General features: G+C 41.1%; 1 protein-coding gene across 1 annotated transcript in view; it reads left to right on the top strand.

Annotated features, from left to right (window-relative positions):
- Window positions 1-10946, top strand: part of ptk7b (protein tyrosine kinase 7b) — a 168809-nt gene extending 157863 nt beyond the window's left edge. The window contains exons 14-20 of the mRNA XM_041789441.1: window positions 1124-1324; window positions 3626-3787; window positions 4852-5084; window positions 5169-5249; window positions 6194-6345; window positions 6459-6637; window positions 6947-10946. Of these exons, the coding sequence (XP_041645375.1) occupies window positions 1124-1324; window positions 3626-3787; window positions 4852-5084; window positions 5169-5249; window positions 6194-6345; window positions 6459-6637; window positions 6947-7107 (1169 nt within the window). The 3' untranslated portion in view covers window positions 7108-10946. The remainder of the gene's footprint in view (window positions 1-1123; window positions 1325-3625; window positions 3788-4851; window positions 5085-5168; window positions 5250-6193; window positions 6346-6458; window positions 6638-6946) is intronic.
- The last annotated feature ends 1725 nt before the right edge of the window (window positions 10947-12671 follow it).

Raw genomic sequence — 12671 nt, 5'->3', positions numbered from 1 at the left:
TCAGTCCTAGTATATGTCTATATAGATGCATTTCCACTCTGGGACAATAGCCCATATTTTCTAGACACCCCCAAAATAGCAGTTTATCTTCTATGGACTAGATTTGCTTTGGGCCCCAACAACAGCCCCAGTCTTTGGCAAGTTGTGGATAAATTTGGATCTTTATCTTGTCTAGAATAACCCCAAAAATTCTGGAGTCAGTCAGATTAAATCCCTGAGAGTCTGAAAAAATGTGAAACCTTTCCATTGATGTGACTGATGTTTGGGGTCCCTGTGGGGCCCCTCAGAAATGGAACTGCACAAAACCACCATCATATGCAAATTTCCACTTTGGGACAATTCTGTGGAAGGTTTGGTGAGTTTTTGTGCATATTAAGCCCCCAGGGCATCAGGCAGAGATGTGGGGGCTGCAGTAGCTCAGTCTGTAAGGACTTGGGCTCGGGATTGGAGGGTCGCCAGGTCAAGTCGTGGTCAGACCATAACTGGACTTTGGCCTGGAGAGGTGCCAGTTCACTTCCTGTTGCAGTGCCCTTGAGCAAGGCATTGCGCCTACAAAAGCGCTTCAACGACAGCTGCAAGGCCATCACTCTGACATCTCTCCATGAGTGCATGTCCATGGGGATCCTGTTTGTGCCTGTCAGACTATGTGTGTGTAATGTGTGTAAACTGGGAACTACCCTTCAGGGATTAATAAAGTTTGTCTTCTTCTTCTTCTTCTTAAAATTAGCAATTTGTTTCTGCTGAAATCAGACTAAAAAGAAACGCCAACAATTTTAACAGGGTCCTCACACTGTGGTTGGTGCTAGGGCCCTAAAATGTGAAACAGTAAAAGGTTTTATGCAAGATTTGTTCATTAAGATGATAATAAAATGTCTTATTGTTATTTTAGAACAAGGGTTTATGAAGTGCTTTTATAAACTGCAGAATAAACCAGAAAAACAAAGCCTTAAGAACTCAAATAGATGTCAAAGAAACCCCAACAGAGAAAAAACCCCAAACAAAAGCCTGGCCAGCAGATTTAACCCAGACATCAGAAGAATCCAGAGAGCACCAGAGATGTAAGAATGCCTGCTCTTCTCAGGATGTCCCGCTCAGACCATAATTGCTGCTTGTTACCCAACAGACAAACCAAACCACAACTACGGCGATGAGGAGGACAAGGCTCCTTACAAGATGATCCAAACCATTGGCCTGTCTGTGGGGGCCGCCGTGGCGTACATCATCGTGGTTCTGGGACTCATGTTCTACTGCAAGAAGAGACGCAACGCCAAACGCCAGCAGAAGGGCCAGGACGGAGAGGAGCCCGAGATGGAGTGTCTCAACGGTACGAGTGTTTTAGAACGATTAACATTTACCTTTTTTCCACTCTTGCATGTATTAAAGCCAAATTATGGAGCCTGTTTGAAAATTTGACCAGTTCAAGTACACATGTACTGTCTTAACCCCTTTGTGCAGGACGATGTGTCAGGTTTCAATATTCCCTGAACTTCCTGATCCTCCAACCATGTTTCAAGAGTTTAAAGACATCTGCTGCCATCTTGTGTCTTTATTTGGTACTACATTTAACACTGACAAGGCTGCAGGTTCACATACTTGAGGTGCTGCATTCCTCTGTATTCTAACTACATACTTTCTGAAACCACATGTCTTTAAAACAATGCAACCTGTATTATTTTTACAAATCAACAGGATCAAAAGTGTAAAAACATGAAAAATAAAATTGGATCTATAGGTTCTTTGCAGATGATGTCACACAGCAGCAGAAATCTCCTGCTCAGGGGCAAGAAGGGATTTCTGCATGGAGAAACTTGACTGAAAGGCCATGGTTGAGCTATTTATGACTATGCTAGGTGTTCAAAGTGCAAAAATAAAAACATTCTTAATTCTTAGACTACTATGATGTCAAGAAAGAAGGGAAATATTTAGGGAAAAAGTTGAAAAAACTCAGAGAAGGGGCAGCAAAAGTCTCCGTCTGAAGCCATGTCCATTTCCACAAAGCGATCCAGTCTGGTTCAGTCCAGTTCTGTCCTGGTTTAGCTCATTAAACTCTGATCGTACCCATGTTTCCTCAGCTGATATCTGTCCAGTCTCTTTTTAGAGATCCAGATCATTTGACTCAGCTCAGTAGAGCTGGTGCCTCTTCATTTAGTACCAGTTTGGCTTTTTAAATGTGGTTTAAATAAGGACAGAGAGTGGAGGAAAGGAAACTGGCACTCAAACAGGAGCTAGCTACAGTGGCTAACATTAAAGAGCCGTTTAGTAGAACAGACTCGTTCATGAACGGCTCATAATTACTCACCCCACACTAAAGAAAACTTTTCCCTCTACAGTTAAGAGTGATATGGTACTATATTGATTCAGATCAGAGGACTCCTTCTCCTCTGGAATCAGGATTCCCTCTGCTGGGAGGCAAGGTTTACTCTGTTGTTAGTACATCACAGTCTCAATTATAAGCATGTTTGTGACAGCATGAGGATTTTTAAATGTTAAAGGGGCTCAGCTAGCCCCTTAGCTCAGTTCTAGACTCTGGTCTCCCTTCATCTGGATAGAAGACACTAGGAGGTCTGAGTGACTTCTGGTTGCAAATTTGTGCCCCAGGTGTAACATAGAAAGTAGGTTGCTGTCAAAAACTAAATCTAAGGATATTTTGTCCCTTTTTAAAAAATGTATTTTAGTCTTTAAGCACACAATACAGGTCTTTTTTATAAAGTCTAGGAATATATATATAATATATATATGAAACCATATATATATATATATATATATATATATATATATATATATATATATATATATATACACACATATATATACATATATATATATATATACATATACATATATATATATGTATATGTATATATGTATATATATATGTATAAATAATGAAGGATTATTTGTTTTCCTTTAACTCAGTTTTACTCAACCCTGCTCAACCAAAGAGCCAAATTGTTGAAAAATACCTTTGGAAGAGCCACAATCTAAGTGGTGAAAAGTGAAAATAAAATAAGTTAAAGGGGGAAAAAATGGTCCAAAAGCAGCAAAAAGGGGCAAAATGGGCATAAAATGCCAAATACTGGGTGAGAAAAAGTGGCAATAAAGTGCAGAGAGTGGCAAAATTTGGGTGACAGGTGACAAAAAATGAGTTACAAGGGGCATAAATCATGAAATGATCAAACTGTGGGGAAAAAAATTTGTCGAAAGTGACTGAAATGGGCAGAAGGCAGTAAAGAGTGGCAAACATTTGGGGAAAAAGTGGCATTTAATGATAGAAGGCAGGTTAAATGGGTGAAAAGTGGCAAAAATGGAGAAAAAAACTGCAGATAGTAAAATGCAGGACTAATGTGGTGCACTAATCTGGTGCAACCATGTATTCATTTACTTTGTATGAATGATCAATGTCATTGCACACTGGCCCTTGATAAATAAATGAATTAAACTAAACTAAAACTGGATAAGCGTGGGAAACAAAAATGTGACTAACAATGGATATTTTCTGAGGACAAAGTTTCTTTTTTTAAGGTTTCCTGTAGGAATAATATTTCAAGTTTAGACATAAAAGAGCCACACATTGAGTATCTCTGCTTTAACCTGAGATCCCGTGTGGTGTTTGTTGTGTTTCTAGGAGGAGCTGTTCAACAAAACGGACACACCACGGCAGAGATCCAGGAGGAGGTCGCTCTCACCAACATGGGCATCACGGCCACGACGGAGAAACGCCACAGCCACGTCAACAACGACAAGCTGCACTTTCCTCGAGCTAACCTGCAGACCATCACCACTCTGGGTACGCTCCTCTATTTCACTGGTTCCCAACCTCGGGCACCCCTAAGGGGTGCACCAAATATCTCAGGGGGCCCTGTCTCCTCTGACGTCGACATTTTTAGACGTGCATAGATTTAGTTTTCTAATCATGATGACAACGGCTCATCAGGGCAAACCTAAAGATTAGAGTATAAATTGGGGAAAAAATTGAAATATTTGAGAAAAACTCACCTTTTTAGATGATAAGGCTCCATATTTATTGGAAACCAGATTTTTAGTTAAAAAATTTATAATTTTGGCATTATAAATGCAAAAATGTCCAGATTTTATTTCTGACATTTTATGTCATAAATGTATGAGGAACCAAACTAAAAACCATGGTTGGTTAACTGCATGCTTACAGAAACTTCTAAGTCCAGGTGAGAGTGATACTGTGATGATTCTCGACTGAAATTGCCATAAGTTTCTTATGGATCCATCTCAGCAGGAATTATCGTTGGATTAGGCTCTCAGCTGCAGGACTTAAGGAGGAAAACGGTTCATCTGGTCTGAATTTCTTCCATGCAATCATCAATTTTTCAACTTTATAATGTCAGAAATTCTTAGTTTTGGTTCACATAAATTTGTGACTTCTAAAGCTGAAAAATACACGTTTGTTCTCTTAAAATATCTGGCTTTTTAAATTTGAACATTTTGATTTTTTTCCCTCAAAAAATAACACATGCTCTTAATCTTTTTATTTTTGAAGTGGGCCTAATATGCTGTCATAATAGTTTACACATATGTAGTGTATGTAGGCTTTTATTTTGGGATTTTGTCAATGAAACAGTTATAATGGGTGTTAAATGTTTCTATGTGGATCCTGGGGAGGGTTTGGCTTTTCTTAGATATGAGTAGGGGACCCAGAGGTTAGGAACCACTGCTCTATTTGAAGTTTTTTTTTTATTTTTTTATTTTTTTTATTCATCAGTTCATGTCGTCTTTTTTCTCTGATTTAAATGATTAAAAGGCTTTTACATAAATAAAGATGCTAGACCATGAAAGAATCAGAATCTGACGTCTGCTCTGTGCTGTGGGCGTGTTCAGGTAAAGGTGAGTTCGGCGAGGTACTGCTGTGTAAAGCTAAAGGTTTGGAGGAGAGCGAGGACGAGACGGTGGTTCTGGTGAAGAGTCTGCAGACCAGAGACGAGCAGCTGCAGCTTGACTTTCGCCGTGAGGCCGAAATGTTCGCCAAGCTCAGCCACCCCAACGTGGTCCGCCTGCTGGGTCTGTGCAAGGAGTCGGAGCCTCACTACATGATCCTGGAGTACTATGACCTGGTGATTAGACACACAAACACATGCACCGTTACAACCTGAAGGCTGGTTTTTACCTGATTTAATCCTCTTCTTTTTGTTAACCAGGGAGACCTCAAGCAGTTCCTGAGGATTTCTAAAAGCAAAGATGACAAGGTCAAATCTCAGCCAATCAGCACCAAGACCAAAGTGAGTGATGGGTGATTGACAGCTCAGTGCATCCTGCAGAACGTCATTTATGCAGAAAATAAAAGATAGAAATGGTAAAAAGCTTAAGCTGCTTATGACTGGTGGAGGATGCTTTTGTGCAAGGTGTCCTTCTCTACCTGAGGGTGGTTCCTCTTTAGGGACCCAGCCCGGATCCAAAGACCAGACCACAAAGTCTGGTTTCATTGTGGACACAAGGGTCACATACATTGTGCCAGAGTCCACTGGAGCAGTGGTTTTCAAACTTTTTTCTCCCATGGCACACAGAAGGTTAAGCCAAAATCCCAAAGCACGCCATATTTAAATCGATACAAAGTAGACTTTTAAATAATGTTACAGTTGTCATATATACACTGATATCATCAATAACTCCCAACTGGGGAGGTCCCATTTTCTGGGGTTTTTCAGGGGTCCAGCCCGATCTGTGAGCAGGCCTGGTTACAGTATTTGCCATGAAGTTGTAGTAATAACATATTGTACAAATTCTCACGGCACATAGACTTCCATTAAGGGACACTAGTGTGCTTTGCTACACCATTTCAGAACCACTGCACTAGAAGAACTGGTCTCAGATGTGACTAGAAGAACTAGTCTCAGATGTGACTAGAAGAACTGGTCTCAGATGTGACTCATGGACTTAGGAGATATGAATTTAATGACCATATTCAGGATACTGGTCAGTGAGTAGAGTTATAAGGTCATTTCTAAACACTTCCTGTCTCTTTGAAAACCATTGTATCCGTGCAGCACAGACTCATGTCATTCCCTGAACTGCTGGTAGATGTAGAAGTAGAAAGAGGGCCTTTATCGCCGTCTTTCCTCGCTACCTGATGCAGCCACCCCACTCATTTCTGCAGCTATTTTAAAGACCTTCCCTTAACCTTGACCTTGACAGAGTTTGTGTTGTATTCCTCTCGTCTCTGCAGGTTTCCATCTGTGCCCAGGTGGCTCATGGGATGGAGCACCTGTCCAATCATCGCTTCGTCCACAAAGACCTCGCCGCCAGAAACTGCCTGATCAGCAGTCAGAGACGCGTCAAAGTGTCGGCGCTCAGCCTCAGCAAGGATGTCTACAACAGGTCTGACTTTACAGAATAATCCTCCAGGTTAATCTGTCATTAATGTTTAAATCTCAGACGTGTCTCTGGTCCTAGCGCTGATGTTCTGCCTCCTCTGTTTCTCATGAACCCAGCGAGTACTATCACTACAGACAGGCGTGGATCCCTCTGCGCTGGCTCCCTTCAGAGTCCATGTTCGAGGATGATTTCTCCACAAAGTCTGACGTGTGGGCCTTCGGTGTGCTGATGTGGGAGGTGTTCAGTCACGGGGAAATGCCACACGCCAAAATGAACGATGACGAAGTGCTGGAAGGTCAGTATGAGGCTTTTATGCTCAATAAGAAGAAACATCTTCAGGATGTTTTTAGAGGTGTTTTAGTGCCTCCTGATGTCTGGGTGGAGTCAGGGTGAGTAGGTGTGTGAACACAGTGATCAGGTGGAGCTATGGTGTCTGTTATAGTGATGGTTTCACTGTGATTTCTTCTGTCTGAATGATGCTTTCCGCCTTTGTGTCCTTGTACATGTCGCAGTGATATTACTGTCTCCAGAGAAATCCTGATTGTTTTCCATGTCAACCATTTATCCACAAGCTTCTCACGTGTTCCTGTTTTTGCTCCTCCAGCTCTGCAGGCGGGGAAGCTGAAGCTCCCCCCTCCTGATGGCTGTCCGTCTAAAATCTACAAGCTGATGTGTCGCTGCTGGGCACTCAGCCTGAAGGAGCGCCCGTCCTTCACCGACATCGTCAACGCGCTGGGGGAGCTGCCTTCAGACAGCAAAGTCTGAGACCGCCATCAGACCACACTGAGGGGGACTTTGACCAAACCCCTCCCCCCCAAATAAAGACAGGATGCTGGATTATTCTCTCACATTTCAGGGAGGAGGGTCGAGGAGAAATAAAAACTCTTTTTTATGCATTTCAAACAGCGGCGTTGTGGATGAGACTTCTTTAAATCAGAGGAAACAGACTCGTGTTTGTGTAGACGGCGTCTCGTTAGCAGAGCGGAGTTTACATTTGCCTTAACCGCAGCATGGACCACCTCTCCCCACGCCCTCCCAGAGCCCGTCTGTGGTTTCACTGTGACCCTGCCTGCTCGCCGTACTGTCCCAGAGACATCTCTGATCCATGGAGCCTCACAACCTCAGTGCCTCTACCCCTCCACTCACGCTAGGCCAGACTGGACTGATTCTAGGGGGTTAGATCCACGTTTCCTTAACGTCAGTGGGCAAAGTCAGGAAAAGTTTTGATTTTAGAAGTTAAATCTAAGGTTGTCAGAATGTTTGATTTTTTTAGATACCATATTTTTAAACGGTACAATCGCTGGAAAGTATCGAAGCTTTGAAACAGAACTACAGTTCATAAGAAAGGTGAATCCATCAAGGCAAACTCCTGCGGTGTCTTAACTGCTCAAAACATTTGCAGCATTTCCATACTGAAGGGCACAAAGTGCAATTTAGACATTCTGTAGAAGTTTGACTGCATTTTTTGCCCAGTTAAAGTCAGACATGACCCAGTCGCTACACGACTGTCAGCTTAAAAGTAATAGATGAGGGAATTAGGCCCTTAAATTGAGACTTTTATGTTCCTTTTTTACCCATGAACCAAACCTGGGACCCCAAAACCGAGGTACAAACTGAACCATGAACCATTAAACCCCATCACGACATGCATTTCTGTTTTTACAATGCCAGGATTTTTTATTTTTTACCAAAGAAAGTTTTAGACAAACAGCAGGCATAATACAACATATACAGAGGAAATATAAAGGCACAGTTAGCAAATTTCAGTATGAAATATTCACCAGAATCCACCACAATATGGGTGCAATGATGCTACAATAAGAAAATATCATTTTGGTGCCACGGCAATAAAATAGAAGTCCTAGACACCCAAAAATGTATTATTGTTTTAGTGAGTAAAAATAGCAGGCAGACTCCTTAACAGAGTTTAAAGAGCTCAAAAACATCACTGCATAGAAGCTACCTGTTGTATTTGTGCCAGTGAGGCATTTTCAGGAGTTTGCCTCTATTTTTTCATGGATTCTGTCCTCTGTTGGGCACCTGTCTTAAGAAATAGATGGAGTTCTTTTTTTATTTATGATCACAGTTAGAGGGATTGTGCCAGTTTAAAGTAAATGGTATCAAAAAGCCGCGGTTCACTGCCCAGAGAATGGTGGATCTTTCCCTCCAGGTGGGGTTAGTCTCTGCCTCGAGTGGACTCCATGCATCTGAAGGTCTTCTCCACTAGTGAGGGGAAAATGAAGCGTAACAGCTGGATTGGTGCTGCGGTGTTGCAGGCACTGTACTTGTGGTGAAGAGGGTTAAGATTCTGATTTTCTGTTCCCACCCTTTTAAACATTTTGACAACCTCTATCCTCAGTCTGTTATTAGCCTATCTCTGTGCTCCAGCGTGTTAAAACCACGGTGGATTTGGGGTTTTGCATGAAGGTTTATCGTCTGTTACTCTGGTGAGGAACCTCGTGGGAAAAATTCATGAAGAAAAACTTCAGGAACATTTAACAGAATCACGTTTATAGCCAAGGAGTTTGTTAAATAGACGCTGTCGAGTGTGTTCTTTTATTAACGTTTCGGTGCTAATCACAGGGCACAAGCGGGTCAGAAACTCCCGCCATTTTACTTTATCATGGCGCAGGGAAGCAGCCTATCACTGTGGTAAACCTGCAGCGTCATTTCTTCAGAGGTCCAATCACAGTTCCCGTCTCGGTCTGAGCGCTGCAGAGCGCCAGACGGTCACTGAGGTTGTCAGTGTGTTCCTTACTTTGATGCTTTTTGATACCACATGCTTCAAAACAATGCAAGCTCTGTTAATCTGTTATTTTAATGATTGATAGTGGTGAAATGCGTCAAAACATTTAAACTAGTACATCATCCATCTTTAGGAGAGGAATAAATCCATCAAAAGCTGCAGGCAAACTCCTGCAGAAGTTTTTATCCACAGCAACAGAAGAAGTATGAGCAACTTCTTGTTTTTAATGATTTAAAATTGCAGAAAAACTCCAGCAGATTCCAACATAAATTGCACAATAACATTGGCTACATCTCGGTACTGAAACTATGCTGGTGCTTTTGTGCAGTTTAGACAGCGTGCAAGGGTTTGCCTGCAATTTTTGCCTTAAATGTATATTTACTGTCACTTTGAGCCTCTTAACCTACATAGGAAAGGGACGAATCCTCCATAAACTTCGGTATTTGGACACACAAATGTTTGTGTGCAATTTAGACGACAGAGAGCAGATTCAAGGGCAATTTGTGAGTTTAGAAATCAGCCATCACTGGGTGCCTGAAACTACTATTTTTGTCCCCATGAAGACCAGTAGGCATCAGTAAAGGCTGATTTTTACTGAAATTATAGCAAAGTTAAAGCTTTAGCATCTCTACATTTTATTTTACTTTGTTTTACCATCATTAGGAGTCTAGTTTGCTTGTTTTCCTGAGATTTTGCCTCATTATTGTCCTTATCTTGTGGTAACAGCTCTGATTTTTCCTCTAGATTGAGCCAATTTAAAAGTTTTCTTTAGACTTTAGAAAAGTACCTCATTGCCACGAGAAAACCAGAGTTTTTGTCCTGATATAAAGTCAAAGATAAGTAAAGACTTTAAGAAAACAAGTGTTACCTGTGCACAAAAGGTTTAAGCTGAAACCGTTTTATTTAAACATTGCATATGTCGCACAAAAACATGGAAACGTTGCCCGTGTTTTTGTGGATTCAGGAGAGAAATGGTTTGTGAAGTGGTTTCCAAACTGGGGTCAGGTTACCCTCAAGGGGGCGTTAGAGATCTCTTGCGGGGTCCTGTTTGCTCTGAAGTTGTCAAAATTATATGTGCAGATATTTCTTTAAAGTCATGATGAGAAACATAAAATAAAATATGTCGGTGCATTAGAGCCACTTTAGGATTAAAAATAAAGAGGATATGTTCATTTTGAAGTGAAAAATCTACATTTTTGCAATAAAAAGTCGTATATATTTATAACACCAAACACAGAATTAAAAGTCATAAATTTAAACATTATAAAACTCAAAAATGTGAAGTTTTTAGAGTCATGCATTTAGAAAAAAACTAATTTTAAACAGTGGCTGGATAGACCCAGTTCACAGAAACAACTTCTCTGAATCCAGATAATGATGTGATGGTTCTGGGCTTAAATCACAAATATTTCCTAACTGATCAGTCCCAATATTCTGATTGATTTGATCAGGATCTCAACAGCAGGACTGGTGTGAGGAGAACATTTTCATCTGGTTGGATTTCCTTCCAGCTGTTTTGACTTTGGAATCTCTAAAATTCAAAGATTTGGTTCACATCAATTTAGGACAAAAACTGAGGGTTTTTTCTCATAAATTTACAATTTTTTCAACTTAAATTTTTTTTTTTTCTCATTAATATACAGATCCTCTTTATTTTGTTTTTTTAGAGTTGCCCAAATATGGCGCCATTATAATAAATAGGTGGCACGGCGGCGCAGGAGTTAGTGCTGTTGCGCTGTTGCTGGTTCGCTTCCCGGTCAGGGCCTTTCTGTGCGGAGTTTGCATTTTCACCCCGTGCACGCGTGGGTTCTCTCCGGGTACTCCGGCTTCCTCCCACCACCAAAAAAACATTCTCATTAGGTTAATTGGTAACTCTAAATTGCCCGTAGGTGTGAATGTGAGCATGCCTGGTTGTCTGTCTCTATATGTCAGCCCTATGATTGACTGGCGACCAGTCCAGGGTGTACCCCATCTCTCGCCCAATGACAGCTGGGATAGGCTCCAGCCCCCCTGCGACCCGGAATGGAATAAGCGGTAAGAAAATGGATGGATGGATATAATAAATAGTTTATACATAAATCTTCTGGCATTAGCATGTATATAAAGGCTGATTCTGTTTGGATTTTGTCAATAAAAACATTAGAAATGATGTTTAATTTTCAAATATCGTGCACGAGTTTGTCTGCAGATTTAGTCATTTGAAACAAAAAAGCGACCCTTTATTTGGCGCTTCAGAGTTGCATTTTTGCTGTTGTGGTATCATAAAGGTATCTATCATTTATTCGAATCATACTGGAGTTTAAAACTCTTGACAACCTTGGTGTGTACATAATGTAGAAGCCATGCACTAACTCCACTTAAAGCATCTCCCTCTGTCTCTGTCATGTGGTGTAGTCGACGTTCAGGAGCCTGTTTATTTATGATGAAGGTCCTGTCTGGTTTAACTGTTTATAATAAGAAGGTACGTTTCTGATGCTCTGTTTCACAGTCCAATCAGTGAGCGCTAAAGTCGCTAACACAAAGAGGTGAAAAGAGTGACTGCTGGTCACCAGTGCTCCTTTAAGTGCCTGCTAAATGAAGGATTCTCTATACTGTCTCCCTCTTTTTTACTTTATCTAATCAAATGCAAAGGCCTTTGTTTATGAACCTTTTTATACGTTGTTTTTAGTGTAATGATTTTATGAATGCTAGGCACTCACTCCTAGACGTGTTTTTTTTTAATCTGCTTCAGCAAATGTTCACAGTAATCCCAGATATTTACAGAAAGTATACATGCTGCTGTCAATAAAGGTCCACAGTGTTTTTAACAGACGTGTCCTGATTGATGCTGCAGAGTCAAAGACCACAAAATATCCTGTTTAATCTGCTTCTTTCCCTGCAGCTTGGTAAGAAAATCAACATTCAGCTTATTTAACTTTGCATTGGTTAATATCAGCGATGCATGGCAGTGCAGTGGTTGGCACTGTCGCCTGACAGCAGGAAAGTTCCTGGTTAAAAACCATTTATTTTCAAAAATAGGGTGGTGACATCACTGTTTCCAACTATACCCACCCCTTCCTGGTTTCTTATTTTATGCATATTTCTCACACTTAAGTGCTACTGTCTCTTTTTTTTTACTTTATCTAATCAAATACAAAGTTTATGAACTTTTTCTGTATGCAGTTTTTAGTGTGATGTAATATTCCCCTAAACCTAATAACTGGTTCTTCCACTGGCAGCAACAACTGAATCAAGCGTTTGTGATAACTGTTAATGAGTCTTTCACATCACTGTGGAGGAATGTTGTCCCACTCTTCTTTGTAGAGTTGCTTTAATTCAGCCATAATGGAGGGTTTTCCAGCATGAAAGGTCTGTTTGAGGTCAGATTTAAGTCCAGACTTGGACTAGACCACTCCAGAACCTTCATGATCCATCCCCAGCTTCATGAACATTCCGTCCTCTGCTTCTGAAGAGGACGTCCTCAAAGCTGGACTTGCCACTTTTTATCAGCTTTTCACCACTTTAGCTAGCGTGTTTGGGACCACTGTCCTGCTCCATAACCCAAGTGAGCTTGAGTGGTCAGACATTCTTCTTCAGGGTTTTC

The sequence above is a fragment of the Cheilinus undulatus genome, linkage group 6 (assembly GCF_018320785.1).
Source record: "Cheilinus undulatus linkage group 6, ASM1832078v1, whole genome shotgun sequence".
In the NCBI taxonomy this organism is placed as follows: Eukaryota; Metazoa; Chordata; class Actinopteri; order Labriformes; family Labridae; genus Cheilinus; species Cheilinus undulatus.
The sequence above is the reverse complement of the archived record's forward strand: the minus strand, read 5'-3'. Positions and strand labels throughout refer to the sequence as shown.